Genomic DNA, 16,117 nt, shown 5'->3' on the forward strand with positions numbered 1-16,117 from the left:
CCTGAGTTGGATCCTAGACCAGAAAACAAATTCATATAAAGAATATTATTGGGACAATTGGTAAAATTTGAATAGGATCTGTACATTAAATATAATGTTGAATTAATGTTAAATAATCTGATTTTGATCAGTTTATTTCTGATTTCCTGGTTATGTACGCCAATCTCCTTGTTTTTAGGAAATACACGGTGCAGTATCTATGGGTAAAGAGGCATGATGTCTGCAAATTACTCTTAAACAGTTCAGAAAAAATAATAGTATACATATGTCTTATGTGTATATGGAAAGAAAATTAAAACGTAATAAAATGTTAATAATTGGTGTAATTGGTAAATTACAAGATTTAGGTAAATGGGAATTTTTTAATAGTATTCTTAGGATTTTTCTGTAAATTTCAAATTATTAAAAATAAAATTTAAGAAACCACCATTTAATCCTATCTCCACAATGTACTACAGATGCGATCTTGGGTAAGCCATAAAATCAATCAGAACTTCTAGAAAGTTAATACTATCACGGGATCATTCTGAACCGGTAGACGAATTCATTAAATAAAATAAGAGCTTTGTGCAAATGTAGTAGGGGAACAGGACCTGGAATAGCTCTCTTCTGAGTCCCCAAGTGTCCCCAGGCCCAATTCGAAAGCATAGAGGTTTGAGGAAAGACGTGGCAGAAAGTACTCAGTTGAGGCCAGAGGGGATTAAAGGCGTCAACGCTAACTCCATCAGAGCCGGCAAAACTAACTCAATCAGAGCCTGGGTATTTGAGCAAGTAGCTCAGAGACCTCGGCCTCAGTCTGTCCGACTCTCCCACCCCCTGCCCGGCTCTCTCTCCTCTCCCTGAAGGTGGACCTGAAACTCCAACACCTTGACTTCTGGGCCAGCCTCCATGGCCAGGTCCCAGGGTTGCTGGACTGGGACATGGGGAACGAGTGTTTTCTGGCCTTCACGACAACGCACCTGCCCTTAACTCAGCAGAACCGTGAGTGCCCAAGAGGGGGGCGGTGGGGGATGGGCGTGCTGGGTGGCCCGGGTGGGGGTCTCGTGGGACCGGGGCGAGTGGGCTCCCCAGCTTTCGACCTCGCACCCCGCCTGGGGCGAGCCCCGGCGAGGGCACAGTGTCGGGCCCGCGTGCTCCCTGCTGAGTGCCGCGGCCCCCTCCCCCACGCCACTTGCCCAGCAGCGATCGGGCCGCCCCGACTGCAAGCCCACGGAGGGCAGCGGTCCTGCTGGACACGACGTTTTCAACTATACCCGACCCGCCCAGCTCCTTCCCAGAACCTTCTAGGCCTCTTCGCGGCCTTTTCTCCATGGCGCCTGTCGCCATTTGGCGCACTACATATTTTACTCATTTTTCTGTTTTTAAAAAAACTGCAATTTATCAGTTGTGTTCGCAGCTGTATCCCCGCCTCTTGATACGTCTGACACCCAGAGGTGTTCACTATTTGCTGAATGGGTAGCTGGCTGTCGGGGTCATTTAAAAAAAAAATTTCAGTTCAAGTGCGGAGAGTTGATGTAATCACCTCCTACATGCTTGGTAGGTTATGTCATCTGTTCGACAAAGTACTTAGATTAATTCATTTTCCCCCTTTCCACCCACTTCTATCACCTCCCACACTCCCATGTATTTACTCTACCCTATTTATCCTCTTTAGAGAGCTGTATCTTTGAAAACTGTTTAGTATTATTTTGTGACTAATTTACATAATGCTCATTGCTTTTTAACCCCTACTCATTGTTTTTGAGAGGGATTTAGGTTGCTAAATATAGATCTGGTTCATCATTTTTGACTGTTGTGTAGAAGTCTATCATCTGCATATGCTACCTTTTTTATTTTTTTATTTTTCAATTATAGTTGCTATTCAATATTATATTACTTCAAGTGTTCCACATAGTGGTTAGACAATTACATAATTTAGGAAGTGATCCCCCAATAAGTCTAGTATTCACTTGGCAATATACATAGTTATTACAATATTATTGACTCTATTCCTAACGCTGTGCTTTTTATATCCCCGTGACTATTTTGTAACTACCAGTTTGTGCTTAATCCTTTCATCTTTTTCACCGCCACTACCCCCAACCCCCTTCCCATTTGTTAACCATCAGTTTGTTCTCTGTATCTATGACTTTGTTTATTTAGTTTGTTTTTTAGATTCCACACATAAGTGAGATCCTTATAGTATCTGTCTCTCTGTCTGATTTCAGTCAGCAAAATACCCTCTAGGTCCATCCATCTCGCATGCATATGCTCAGCCTTTTGCATTTAATTCTCTGTACTAATGGAGACCTAGATTGCCTCCAACTCTGACACCGAAGTAATGCTGAGGAACATTCCTGTTTCTTCACTGGTTTGCGAAATATTTATTGAGCACCTCCAATTTGCCAGGCACTGTTCTAGACACTTGTGATACATAATGAACAAAACAAAAGGAGACAAGTCTTCATGAAGCTTACATTCTCCTGGGGACAGACAGGCAATCCACACAAAAATGTTACATACTAGTATGTTATAAGGTGATAACTGACGTGGGGAAAGAAGGACACAGTATGAGGGTTCAGGAATGGAGGGGGGGAAGCAGGGAAAGTGGTGGCAGCTACATTTTTAAACAGGGTCATTAGGTTGGGCTTCATTGAGAACATAATATTTTGAGTAGTGAGTTAAAAGAGGTGACATGGTGAGCCAAGAGGATATTTGGAAGAAAAGCTCCCCAGGCAGCAGAAACAGCCAGTGCAAAAGCCCTAAGGAAGGAGTATGCTTGGAGCCATTGAGGAACAGTAAGGAGACCAGTGAGGCTGGATCAAGGTAAATAAAGAGGAGTGCTCACAGGGTGTGCAGCAGAGATCAGGAAGAGCTACCTTCTACTTTAAGGACATCGGCCTTGACTTTGAGTAAGACGTGGCATGATTGAAAGGTCTTGAGTAGAGGAGAGGCACAATCGCCAGCTTCATGAGTATGTGACCTGCACAGTTGCATAGGGTAGCTATACTTGGTTTAATGCTCTGCTGTCACTATCTTGAGATTTTTAATAATTTTTGAACAAGGAGCTCCACATTTTTATTTTGCACTGGGCAAATTATGTAGTCAACCCTGCATGATTTATATTCTGAAAAGATCACTGTGGCTGCTGTGTTGAGGGTGCATTGGAGATATAAAGAAACTAGGAGCCTAGAAGTCAGGAGACTGGTTAGGAGTTTTCTATAGTAATCCAGACAAGAGATGGTGCTAGACTGACCACCAGCAGTATGTGGTGAGAAGGTAGAACCAGCTAGATTTGCTGATAGATAGGATGTGTGGTATAAGAAAAATTAGAGGATGACTTCTAAGTTTTTGGCTGATTAAGTGGAAGGATTGAGTTGCCTTCTACTGAGATGGAGGAAGCTTCTGGTAGGAGAGGTTTCTGGAAGAAAATCAGGAATTCAGTTCTGGGCATAATGAGTTTGAAATACTTTTTAGATATCCAATTAGAAATGTTGAGTAAACAAGGGAATATATAAGTCTGGAGTTCTGGAGAGAGGTGTGGACTGCAGATATAAATTTTGAGAGTCTTTGGTATAGAGGTGCATTTAAGTAGTGAGAGAGAGAAGGAATAAAAATGATCTCTGGGGGGCCTTCCAAGAGATTGGAGAGAAGAGAGATAACCAAAAACTAAGGAAATGATCACTGAGAATCAAAACTGACATTGTGTTCTTGTGGAAACCAAGTGAAGAAAGTGTCTCAAGGAAGGAGTGGTCATTTGGGAGGAATGCAGCTGAGAGATCTGGTAAGAGGTTGGTTGACAATTGGACTTTGCAAAGCAGAGCCTTGATGATGTGGTTTTGGTGGAATAGTGGAGAAAGCCTGATTGGCAAGGGTTTAAGAGTGGAAGGAGGGGAAGTAGAGACAGAAAGTATAGGCAGTTCTTTTAAGGAGTTCTGCCTCAAAAGAAAGCAAAAATGAGGAATAGTGGCCTGGCACAGAACGTGAGGACCAGAGAAGTTATTGTTTTTCATATGATGAGAGAATTTACAGCATATTTAAATGCTGATGATAATGATCCAATAGAGACCAAAAAAAATTAATAATAGGAAAGAGAAGAGAGGATTGTTGGAACATTGTCCTTCAGAAGGCATGAGGATATCTGTGCCAGAGAGAGGGAGGGAGGAAGACAGTCAGACTGACAGGCAGACAGACAGGCATTGTATCCTTTGATCCCACTGAGATCAGCAATCTGTTGGTCCTGTCACCCTTTTACTGCTGCCCATCACTCTTCTTTAACCTGTAATCCCATGGTCAAACATGCTCGCTCTCTTGCATACACCCTTTCAATTCCTTTGGCCCTGTATGGCTTTGGAGCACTTGCTGGGCCAAGCCACAACCCTGATCAAATCCAAGTCTACCAAACAAGTGCTCCAAACCCATAGATCAATGGATTAGTGATATCAGTTGTATCAAAGGATAGTTGGAGTTGAGAGTGAGATAGCTGGAAAAATAGGAGGTGATATATTTTTATGTGGTACAAAAGTGAGGTTTTGGAGAGGTTGCAGTTATTCGTTCAGGTTATGACAGTGACAGAGACCGTCTAAAGTAGAATGCAAGGCAAAATCTTCGTAGAAGAGTTTAAGAAGCCAGTTTATTAAGAGAATCATCTATCTATTGAAATAGCCAAGACTTAAGGCAGGCGAAGTTTTAGTAACAGTGAGCCAGTGAGCCTCTGAATGAGGGAGAGTGACCGAGAGTTTGATAGATGACAGTAAGATTAGTACGTAAATTCCTATATTAACTTGAATATACATACCCAGGAGTAGACAGTATAATACATTATAGTCCTCCCTGATTATTCTTCACAATGGCAACACCAGTTGCTATCAGGTCTGCAGTGTAATAAAGGATTCTATTTTTCTGCACCTTTGCCAACAGTTGGTATTATCTGTTTTTATAATTCTTGTCAGTTTGATGTAAAGTGTTATCTCTTTCTTTTATTTTCTTATTACTAGGAAGGCTAAGCATCTTTAGTCATTTAGGTATCCCCTCCTCTGAACACTGATTTGTACCTTTTGCCCATTGTAGGTTTGTGTTAGCTTTTTCACTTATTGAGTTGTAGAAGCTGTCTATGAATTGAATATTTTTTTCTAATTTATTTGATTTGATTTTTTTCCTTGTGATTTTTACTATGCAGAACCTTTTAATTTTATGTATTATAATACCTGCGTAAAATGTACAGATTACTTTGAGATTAATTGGCACCTTTTAATATGTATTATATGTTTTTGTTTATTCAGGTCTTTTATGTCCTTAAATAGTGATTGCACCTTTTTCCTATAAATGTCTTCATTCTTACTCCATTCTTTGATGGAGTAATCCCTAGATACTTTATAACTTTGGTTGCTATAGTGAACAGTACCTTTTAAAAAATTCTTTTACATATATGTGTATATATACTTTTTTCCAGTTTCTTAACGCTGGCATAGAGGAACAGTATTGATTAGTGTATTGTTCTTATATCCAGCAAATTCCCTGGACTCTTATTCGTTCTAATTGTATATTGATTTTGTATGGTTTTCTACATTAATCATTTTTTTCTGTAAATTATGATAGTTTTGCCTTTTTCTCTCCAGTTTTATATCTCTTGCGACGTTTTCCTTTTTTGAATAGTATGTTGAACATTAGTGATGTAATGGGCATCCTTTCTAATTACTGAACTCTCCAATAAGTATATCATCATTTTCCAGACAAAAGCCTAGATTCATCTGTAATATGATAGCACTCATGGAGACAGTGAGGGAGACACAAATAGTTCCCCCGAGCCCCAAGGAGCCAACATAGTGCCAAGCAGATAGCTCTAATATACACACTGTACTTGATTTACTCTTAGCCCACCATGCATTCATTCATCCAGTTAAGTTGAGCTCCTCCCATGTGCCAGGCAGTAAACAAGACAGACCTGGAGATAGACTCTAAGCAAGTAATTACAATAAAATATGCTGTGGGAGGGTTTAGACAGGTGGTCAGAGAAGGCCTGCTTTAGAAAGATGCTTAAACAGAGACATGATGGGTGAGTAGCAATTAACTAGGCAAGCAGGAAGAAGGAACAGTGTTTCTGGCAAAGGAAACAGCTCCTGGGAAGGCTTGGGATCTAGAGTGTGGTCTGTTGGAGAGATGGGTGGAGAGCCTGGGAGCAATGACTCAACACTGAGGAGGAACGGGGCCTTTTAGACTGTCTCAAGGAAGACTATCTTTAGATTTGGCCCAAGGGCAATGGAAAGTTTTACACAACAGGCTGACAAGATTGGATTAACATTTTAGGAAAATCACTCAAACTGCATTATGATCAGTTAAAGAAAAGAGGATAAACAGACCATTTAGGTTATGGCTTGGACTAGGATAGTGGGACTTTGATTGATTGGGTGTGGCTGTATAGGAAGGAGAAGAGTCAAGAAGGATTTCCAAGTCTCTGGCCTAAAAGACTGGTCAGACTGTGGTGCCATTTGCTGAAATAAGAAATACAGGAGGTGGGCCAGCCCGGTTTGTGCTCCTAACACTGAAGGCTGCCAGTCCGATTCCCACATGGGCCAGTGGGCTGTCAACCACAAGGTTGCCGGTTCGACTCCCACAAGGGATGGTGGGCTGCGCCCCCCGCAACTAAGATTGAACAGGGCACCTTGAGCTGAGCTGCCTCCCTGATGGCTCAGTTGGTTGGAGCGCGTCCTCTCAACCACAAGGTTGCCGGTTCGACTCCCGCAAGGGATAGTGGGCTGTGCCCCCTGCAACTAACAACAGCAACTGGACCTGGAGCTGATCTGTACCCTCCACAACTAAGATTGAAAGGACAACAACTTGACTTGGAAAAAGTCCTGGAGATACACACTGTTCCCTAATAAAGTCCTGTACCCCTTCCCCAAAAATATGTTTTTAAAAAAAAAAAGAAAGAAAAGAAATACAGGAGAAAGAGCAGGAAGATGGAGGTTAGTTTTAGAAATGTTGGAAGTGCCTGTGGGTTATCCAAACAAAGACATCCTGTACAGAGCGCTACTTAAGTGCTAGCAGAGAAGTCTGGGTTAGAGATAAAGATTTGAAAACCCTAAATTTATAGATGATGACTGAAGCCACAGGCATTCATGAAATTGTTTAGGGACAGTATCTGTGATGTGGTATGTGAAGAGAAGGATGCAGAGGAGAATAAGGTCAGAGAAGTAAGGGGAAAACTAGCAGAATATGGTGTCATTACACCCCAGACAGGGCTTACAGCCCTCTTTCAGAGAAGCTTCAAGGCCCAGGATCATGGGGCCACAGTGGAAATCCCAGGACAGTTTGACCCTCTTCTGTCTTTCTTTTTGCCAGTTGCCAGATATAGACTCCGTATAGTTGAGCCACCAAAACTTCCTATGGAAAAAAAGCCCAACCCCGGTAAAGATGGTAAGTAGCGGGGAGGGAGTTCTCTGACGTGGCCCTGTGTCTTGGGCTGGGCACCCCAAGCCCGTGAGTTATGGCACACAATCTCCTTTTTCTCTGCACAGGTCCAGATTTTGAACCCAACCTGTGGATGTGGGTAAACCCCAACATCGTGTTTCCTCCTGGAGAGCTGGAGGTCCCAGAACCTAGTAAGTGGGAGGATCTGACAAGCATACTCCCCTCTCCTCAGCTGCCCCCAAAAGAGGAAGACTTTGCCACCTGCTCAGAGGCCGCAGCAGTGGAGTTGCTGCTGCCTTCCTCCAGCGAGCAGTCTCCTCCTCGGAAGCGGTTTGCCTCTTCTCCCAGCAACTGGGAGGTAGGGATTTCTGGGGTTGCGGACCAGACTTTGGTGTAGACTGGGTGGGCATAAAGATGATACATCAGAGAGTTTTGTTTTCTTAGGGATAACAAAGGGTTAATGGGTTCAGAAATTATCTGTGCCCTTGGGTTGGGGAAAAGTCCAGCAGGTGGCCCTAGACCACTACCCCTTCCTGCCATTGCAACCCTGGAGTAGAGGCTGTGGAGTTAGGACTAGTTCCTACTCTGTTCCTCTAGCTCACAGAAGAGGAGGCTGAGGATCAGAATGGCAGCTCCTCTGTGGCTCTCCCGTCCCCTCACAAAACAACCCCCCTCCAGAATGGGAGGCTTCAGCAAGCCAACATCCAGGAGGGGAGGCTGTGGTCCCGGCCCCCTCTCAATTACTTCCACCTGATTGCACTGGCATTAAGAAACAGCGCCCCCTGTGGCCTCAACGTGCAACAGATCTACAGTTTCACGCGGTACGTGCTGGGCCCTGGGAGGAGGGGGGAGGGAGGGAGCCAAGGCCCTTGGTCTGAACACTTCCAATCTGCCCTGGCCCTGGGCTGCCTTGGTTCTACCGGCTGAGTCTGAGAGGATAAGTGTATTCCCAGTTCTCCTTTCCCAAGCATTGGTTTTTAATTGTTCTCGAATGTGTGAGCACACATCACATGTACAGGAAGATATCCACCCACCCCCTTTCACATCTAGAAAACTAACCTTTTTAAATCTCAGATCTTTAAAACACATTTCCTGGGTCATAAATTGTCCCACCTTCCCTCTCCAGATTATTGAGTACCAAATCTGGCTTCCCCAACAGTTTCTTACATGTTTTCCCTTTGTGCTATACTGCCTGGCACAGCTCCCTGTACCCCCGCGGGGACCCAGTTGAGAAGGGATATACATTTAGCTTTGATGGTCATGTACACATGAGAGGGAGGAGTTTCTCAGACCTTTTCCCTATATCAGAAGAGTCTCAGAATATTAATCCTCAAGTGGTATCCCTCCTTGACCAGGATTCCTCTTATAGGAGTTGGTTGACCTGACTTCTGCTTGGTTCCTATTGCATCTCAAAGCCCCGAGTCCTCGGAGGGAAGAAAATGAGCCTGGGAATAGAAACAGTAAACTGGATTTAAAAGATGAGGGTTTGCACAAGCAACGCGTCCGGTGGAGGTTTTGCCACATGCTCAACCAGCAAAAAGCAGTCTAGGCCAGCCTGTCATTCTCCACCTTGAGAGAAAGGCTGAGGTTCCTGGCCCCTTGGGAGAACATGCTCAAGGGTAGGGCATCTCCCAAAGAAACCATAGCTTTCCTGACCATTCCTCCTTGTCCACAGACAACATTTTCCCTTTTTCCGGACGGCTCCAGAGGGTTGGAAGAATACCATTCGTCACAATCTCTGTTTCCGAGACAGCTTTGAGAAAGTGCCGGTCAGCCTGCAGGGTGGGGCTAGCACATGGCCTCGATCTTGCCTCTGGAAGTTGACTGAGGAGGGTCACCGCCGCTTTGAGGAGGAGGTCCGAGCTTTGGCCTCCACACAGCTGGAAAATATCCAACAGTGCATGAGCCAGCCAGGTGTGAGGCCCTGTCACGTGGTGGGGGTTGGGGGGAGTGAGGGGAAGGGACCTGAAGATCCTGACCTAAGACTGAATGTGCAAGGAAGCAGCCTGGGCCACACGATGGGAGGCACCTTCTGTAGAAAGGGGAGAGAATAGCAGTGATCTGAGACTGGGGTGGTGTCTGCTGGAGGTGGGACCCCATACACAAGCATGGGACTTGAGGTACAGGGAGTTGATAGAAAAGCAACTAAGGTCCTAGTCACAGCCCAGCAGCCTAGGGAAATGGTGACCGCACAAAGTCAGAAGCATGGTATGAGAGGTTATGTGCAAAAGGGCTTTTTCTTTTCCTGGACACCAGCTGGGATTTGGGCCTTGAGAGAGGAGATCATCTGCTATGAGAGAGCATTCCAGGCTTAGGGTACAGCAGCTGCAAAGGGCAGATAGATTCCTTTGACTCTCTTTTCTTACAGATGTGATGCCCTTCCTCTTTGACCTTTAAGTTCAAGAAGTAAGAGTCAGCCCATGCCTTATTAAAGTTACCTGCAGCAGTCTGGTGTGTGTGTGTGTGGTGTGGTGTGGTGTGGTGTGGTGTGTGTGTTTTCTGAGGGGGTGGAGGGGTGGAGGTAGAAGTCAGCTCTGAGGTTGGAAATGGGATGCCCTGAGCTGATGGGTGCTCCAGAGGCAATGGGAACCCCACACTCTTCTTTCCTCAAAGGAAGAAAAGACTCAACTTTCTTTAGGAACCTGGCAATTCCAAACACTTTTCTGGGTTATGAGCATAGTCTTGGGAAATGCTAGCTTGTAGCAGCCAGCCCTGTGAAAGGCCCAAAGAAGTACCACCCTCTCACAGGAGTGGATGTAATCAGCTGGGGCCAGTGAAGAGAAGCCTGGGGAAACACAACAGTTATGGAGCAGTTGAAGGAAAGACAGACCCTCATAGGCCATGAAGGAGCAGTGAGAAAAGTGAGAGGAAAGAACTTATTAAAAAGGGGAGTAGTTGGGCTCTAGTCTCATTCCCCTCATTTAACCATTGGGCTGGGAACTCACCTGAGGTGCATGGTCCCTCCCTGTGCCACTTGCCTCCACCGTACCCCAGCAGAAGCCAGAACACTTGTGGGTTAAGAGTCCTTAGAGGCTGCAGATTCTAGCTGGCTTGTGGCTTTCCTGGTTGTGGGAGACCATGTTCAGGGCAATGCCAGCTGCCAGCCTCAGGTCTGAGGAGAAAAGGGAGAAGCCTGGGGGACAAGGAGGAAGGGAATGAGGTACAAAGCTGTGTCAGGATTCCACAGACATTCAGACAATGCTTTAAGATAATACTGAATTTCCCACAGGGCTGAGATGACTGTTCTCATTCACTCACAGCCAACAGGCCTGCACAGAAGCATGGCTCTACCCTCAGATACCCCCCTCTAGGAGACTGGGCATCTCTCCTCTCCAGAGGTGGTAGTGGGTGGTGCTTGAGTCTTGAAGATAGCTCCCCTTGTCCAGGAATCTGCAGTTGGGGTTGAGGTAGTCTTTCATTCACCTTTCTTCCCTGCCCTGCTTGCTGGCTATCAGCTCTGTGGTAGCTGCTTGCCACTGCTCCTGCATCTTTGTTCCAGAAGAACCTGCCTCAGGCAGGCACTCCTCTTTGAGCTTGAGTGTCCTTATCAGGAAAATGAGTTAATGATGCCTCTTTGTTAGTCTTAGAGTAGAAAACAAGTGGGATGGAGTAGAGTGCCTCTTCCAAAACCTGGTTCATAGTAGAAACTAAATAAATAAATGGTAGCTATTTTATTGTTCATTGTGATATCTAGTTAGGAATCTCCTCCCAGATACTGGTGGGCTAATAATGGCATGGATCTACTTTTAGCACTTAACATCTCTTAGAAGTAGCCTGGACCTTATTGTTGCTACCAACATGTTTATTTTTCATCTTTGACTTCCAGCTCTGCTCCCTCAGCAAATAACGAGTCCTCCTATATTGTATCTTCTTCACAAGTTTTCTTAACATTTCTAAACTTCAGTTTCTTTTGTATGCAAAATAGAGATAATAAAAATACGCAGATTTGATCTGAGAACTAAATAGGACAATGGAAAGTGCCTAGTCCTGTGTCTGGTGTATTAACATCGAGTGCTTACAGTTGGACCAGACATCATTCTACGTACATTTGCAGATTTAATCCATACAGCCACCTTAAGGAGTAGACACTATTATTCTCATGTCTTTGTGATGGCTATTATATTTGAGGAGTAGCCTTCATTTCCTGTCTACTTATTCACCCCTTAGTTCCTTGCAGTCTGTCTCACTATGAAATCCAACTGCCTTTTCCCTGGTCTTTGAAATGTCACATTCCTGAAAAACACAACCCATGCCCTACCAGACCAAACCCTCTATCTTTGAAGAAAGGCCCCTGTTCGTTTGCTTGATTTGTGCATTTCAGTAACATACAAAATCCCACCCTAGTCACCTCTTCATCACCACGACCATCTCTGCTTTAAAGGCTCCAGCTTGTGCATTCATTCCCGAACATGCCCCAGAAATGTACTAGTGCTAGGCCAGGGCCTCTCACTGACCTCAGGGGTACTTTGCTTGCCGCAAGGATTTGGGGGTATTGTGGGCATTGGAAGTCAGACTCAGGAGTATCAGTGCAAGAGGCAGTCTTTCACCCTGAAGAATTGACCCTCATACCTCAGGCCTGAGCCAAGAACCTAACTTGGTTTTACACCTAAGCAGAAAGTATTTGTTGCATCATTTTAATATACATTGAATTTTCCAGGACTGCAACTATTATACAAAATAAAGGAAGACTGTATTCTTTGGTTTGGAAGTTTACTAAGAGTTGTCTGCTATTTTGGAAAATCACTGATAACAAAGCTGCTCTGGTATTCAAGTCATCAATACCACATGCCTGTATCAGTCTGTTTATTTTCTGTAATACAGGGATTCTAGTGTAAACACGTTTAGCTATTATTTCAAAATAGCCAATATAAAGAAAAAGTATTTTCAATAGTCACATGAGTATGATTTCTTAAATCTAAGCTGTTCACTACAAGTATGTACAAATTTCCAATTGTCATGTTTTCAAATATAGTTTATCCACTGAAATATTTTATTATAAATTTATCTTCCTTTATTTTTCTGTTATATTACAATTGGAATATTATTTTGATATTTTAAAAATTATATGTGCAGGTAGATTATTTTATCAGTAAGATTTATTTCCGGGTGGTAAAGACAGTCTTACAAAATATTTGCTCTATTCCTAGGGTGTTAAGGCTGATGGGGGAGAGATCCAAAACTAAGCAGTATATAGGATATAATCCCTGTCCCAGAGGCACTCACCCACAGTGACAGTGGCAAGCAGTGAGGACAGTACAATGGAATAAGTCATATTCATGTCCAAACACCTAGAGCCTAGCATGAGGTCTGTTAATAAGAATGCACTGTTTTAGAAGCCGCCGGGTTCTCCTCTGAGTCTCTACCGTGTAGACGCCGAGCCATCGCACAGCTGTGATGCTGCGTGGACGCCGAAGCCGGACCTCCCGCATAGCCCCTCCGGCCAGCCGGGCACCTCAGATGAAACCTGTGCCCAGGCCAGCGCCAGCAGCTCAGCCGCCAGCAGCAGCTCCACCATCTGCTGTTGGCTCACCTGCTCCGGCACCCTGGCAGCCAGGTCTGATGGCCCAAATGGCAACCACTGCAGCTGGTGTGGCTGTGGGCTCTGCTGTTGGCCACACGTTAGGTCATGCCGTCAGTGGGGGCTGCAGTGGAGGAAGTAATGCTGAGCCCGCAAGGCCTGACATCACTTACCAGGAGCCTCAGGGAACCCAGCCGGCATACCAGCAGCAGCAGCAGCAGTTTGGCCCATGCCACTACGAGATGAAACAATTTTTGGAGTGTGCCCAGAACCTGGGTGGCCTGAAACTTTGTGAGGGTTTCATCGAGGTGCTGAAACAGTGCAGATTTGCAAATGGATTAGCCTAATGAAGTTCAAATTGAAGATATGGAAACTCATCTCTCATGACCACGTTAATTTAGTATAAAAATATAATTGCTAGTGAAAGTGTAAAGTATAAAACCACCAGTTAAACCTCTCCTCCAGTATTAATAGCTTCCTTGCCACAGAATTGCAGTGGACAAGGTGTTTGTAACTGTACAGAAGTTAATTGAGATGGTACTGAGTTTGGGGCTGAGCAAATGTTTTTGTGGCCTCCTTATACAAGCTTTTGTGCTATTGTTTGTGAATCAATTAGAATAAAGTGATTTTCTTCAAAAAGAAGAATGCACTCTTTGCTATGAATTGTCACTAGTAACCTCTCTAATAGGTAGATTTCATATTCTCCGGAAGCACAGAGAAGAGAGCAATTAGGTCTGAGTGGAGGAGCTGGAAGGCTTCTCACAGGAGCTTAGCACTGGGTCTTTTCCCCAAGTCTAGAAAACAACAGCTAGTTCTTCTCCGGAAGTGCTCAAAGCCAGCCCTGCCCTGCCCTGTGGGGAGGGCAGGTGGGGACGGCGAGGGCAGGGCTCATGATGATACTCCTAGGAGACAGGCAGAGGCAGACATCAGGCAGGTGGGGAATAGCAGGGATGGGATTAGAAGAAAAGGTGACTAATACCAAGGAAAAGACAGGACAGACATGCAGATGCCTGGTTGGAGCAAGGAAAACTGCCTTTCCCTAATCTAACGAGGTGCTTTGTGTTGATTTCCTCCTGGACTGTCTGGATGCTAATTTTTATGTGATGTACACTGGAGGAGTGAGTGGAGGGACCAAGTCATTAGTGTCATTTGCTCTGGGCCCACTCAGCACTCGGCAGCCAAAGTACCCTCTCCCGCCCCCCTGGTCTATCCAGTTCCCAGGAGGAGGGAGAGGGCTTCATCTGATTTGGCCTCAACTTGTCCACCTCATCCTTATCTCTGTCCACATTCTTGTCCGTGTCTGGATTAAGTTGCAAGTGGATCCCAAAAGGTCAGAAGGAAAGAACAAAACAAAATAGCCTTTGTGGGAAAAGTGACCCTGAAAAAAAATCTGCCTTTACTCATTTTGCCCTCTAATAGGATATTATACACCTACCCTCACCTTTCTTTGCTCATTCAACAATTTGTTTTCAATATGCCAGGCTCTGTGCCAGGTGCTAGGGAATACAGTGAAACCCAGAATGGGCCCTCCCTCACAGAGTTTTCAGTCTAGATGGAAAAACAGATATTAAACAGACAATAATAATGGAAAATGACAATATTAATAAGATAGGTTGGTTATTGTGAGAGAAAACAATATAGGTACTTAGATTGGATAGGAGGTTAGAGAAAGCCTTTCCAAGAAAGACATTTTAACTGAGATCTATATAATGAGTATCCAGGCTGAAGAATGGGAAGGAAAAGTGTTCTAGTAGAGAAAATGGTAGACAAAGCCCAGGAGGTGGGGACCTCCTCAAGGTGGCCTACTGAGAATAAGGATAAGGTCATGGCGCACAGAACATAGTAAACAAGGGGAGAAAGATCCAAGGTGAAGTTAGGGTGGGAAGCAGGGACTAGACCATGTAGGCCTTTCTAGGGCTATATTGAGGGATTTCTTTTCCCAAGTACAGTGGAAAGTGATTGAAGTAACTGACATAACCTGATTTCATTTTTAAATCATGCTTAGCTCATTGAAAGGGGCTTGTAGGGGGGCAAACATGGAAGCAAGAAGACCTGTTAGGAGGTAATTGCAGTAGTCCAGGTGGACTGGGGTAGTGGCAGTGGCAGTAGAAATAGAGAGAAGCAGCCTAATTTGATGATATATCTTGGAGGTAGAATCAAGAAGTCAATAGGAGGAGAAAAAAATTACTCCGAGGTTTTTGCTTTGAGTGGTTTGGTGAATGATGAGAGGAAGCCTGTAGGAGCAGCAGGTTTCAGCAGTTCTTTTGGAATCTATCAAAGTGGTTATGCCAAGTAGATAATTGTGATAAGTCCGAAGTTGATAAATCTGAGCTGAAAATGTAAATACATTTAAGAGTCATTGGGATATATGATGAGATGTGATTAAAAAAATATGGTGAATGTTTAAATTAAATTTATTACAGTAAAAGACACATTGCCTTTAATCCCCCTCAAAATACTCCCCCTCACTTCGAACACATTTATCCCATCATTCTTGCCACTTTCTGAAGCAGTTCTGGAAGTCCTCTTTTGTGTATTTAGTTGCCCTGCACTGGCTGCCTCAATGTCCTGAATCGATTCAAAATGTTTACCTTTCATGGCCATTTTGACTTTGGGGAAGAACCAGAAGTCGCACGGTGCCAGATCCGATGAATAAGGTGGATGAGGACACACCATAATGTTTTCATTTGATAAAAATTGCCAGAAGCGATGTGTGACATGGAGCCTTTCTGTTGTGATCACAAAATACAGTGAATGCTGCTGCCGAGTGCCATCTGACATAAAGGCAGGGATCTTCGATGTAGGAAGCGGTCCTCAATGAATCAAACTTTAGTAACAGTGAGTGACAAGTTTCAACTTCTTCAGGGCAGTCAGTCAAGTGTGAGCCATGGTTGAGAGAAGGTGTGTTTAAAGTGTGCAGTAAATCATCCTCCATCATGATAACGCTCCGTGTCACACATCGCTTCTGGTAGATGGCAATTTCTGTCAAATAAAAACATGTTGTGTCCTCATCCACTTTATTCACCGGATCTGGCACGGTGCGACTTCTGGCTCTTCCCCAAAGTCAAAGTGATTCAGGACATCGAGGCAGTCAGGACAGCGCAACTAAAGACGAAAGAGGACTTCCAGAACTGCTTCAGAAAGTGGCAAGAACGATGGGATAAGTGTGTTCGAAGCGAGAGGGAGTATTTTAAGGGGCAATGTGTCTTT

General features: G+C 44.4%; 2 protein-coding genes across 2 annotated transcripts; both read left to right on the top strand.

Moving 5' to 3' along the window:
- Nucleotides 1-838: 838 nt before the first annotated feature.
- On the top strand, nucleotides 839-9,828 carry FOXR1 (forkhead box R1). The gene is made up of 6 exons (XM_033120883.1): nucleotides 839-981; nucleotides 7,321-7,395; nucleotides 7,497-7,747; nucleotides 7,987-8,210; nucleotides 9,065-9,303; nucleotides 9,758-9,828. The coding sequence occupies exons 1-6, from the start codon at nucleotides 921-923 to the stop codon at nucleotides 9,784-9,786; spliced, it is 879 nt and encodes a 292-aa protein (XP_032976774.1). The 5' UTR covers nucleotides 839-920; the 3' UTR covers nucleotides 9,787-9,828.
- Nucleotides 9,829-12,783: 2,955 nt separating this feature from the next.
- On the top strand, nucleotides 12,784-13,357 carry LOC117031073 (coiled-coil-helix-coiled-coil-helix domain-containing protein 2-like). The gene has a single exon (XM_033121394.1). It carries the CDS (start codon nucleotides 12,784-12,786, stop codon nucleotides 13,252-13,254), a length of 471 nt encoding a protein of 156 aa, XP_032977285.1. The 3' UTR covers nucleotides 13,255-13,357.
- The last annotated feature ends 2,760 nt before the right edge of the window (nucleotides 13,358-16,117 follow it).

This window comes from Rhinolophus ferrumequinum, chromosome 11 (genome assembly GCF_004115265.2).
Source record: "Rhinolophus ferrumequinum isolate MPI-CBG mRhiFer1 chromosome 11, mRhiFer1_v1.p, whole genome shotgun sequence".
Taxonomy (NCBI): domain Eukaryota; kingdom Metazoa; phylum Chordata; class Mammalia; order Chiroptera; family Rhinolophidae; genus Rhinolophus; species Rhinolophus ferrumequinum.

Excerpts from the sequence above, each read along its gene's own strand:
- FOXR1 (XM_033120883.1), top strand. The coding sequence starts at position 921 with ATGGGGAACGAGTGTTTTCTGGCCTTCACGACAACGCACCTGCCCTTA. Across the intron at positions 982-7,320 it reads GCCCTTAACTCAGCAGAACC|TTGCCAGATATAGACTCCGT; the intron begins GTGAGTGCCCAA and ends TCTTTTTGCCAG. Across the intron at positions 7,748-7,986 it reads CTTCTCCCAGCAACTGGGAG|CTCACAGAAGAGGAGGCTGA; the intron begins GTAGGGATTTCT and ends CTGTTCCTCTAG.
- LOC117031073 (XM_033121394.1), top strand. The coding sequence starts at position 12,784 with ATGCTGCGTGGACGCCGAAGCCGGACCTCCCGCATAGCCCCTCCGGCC.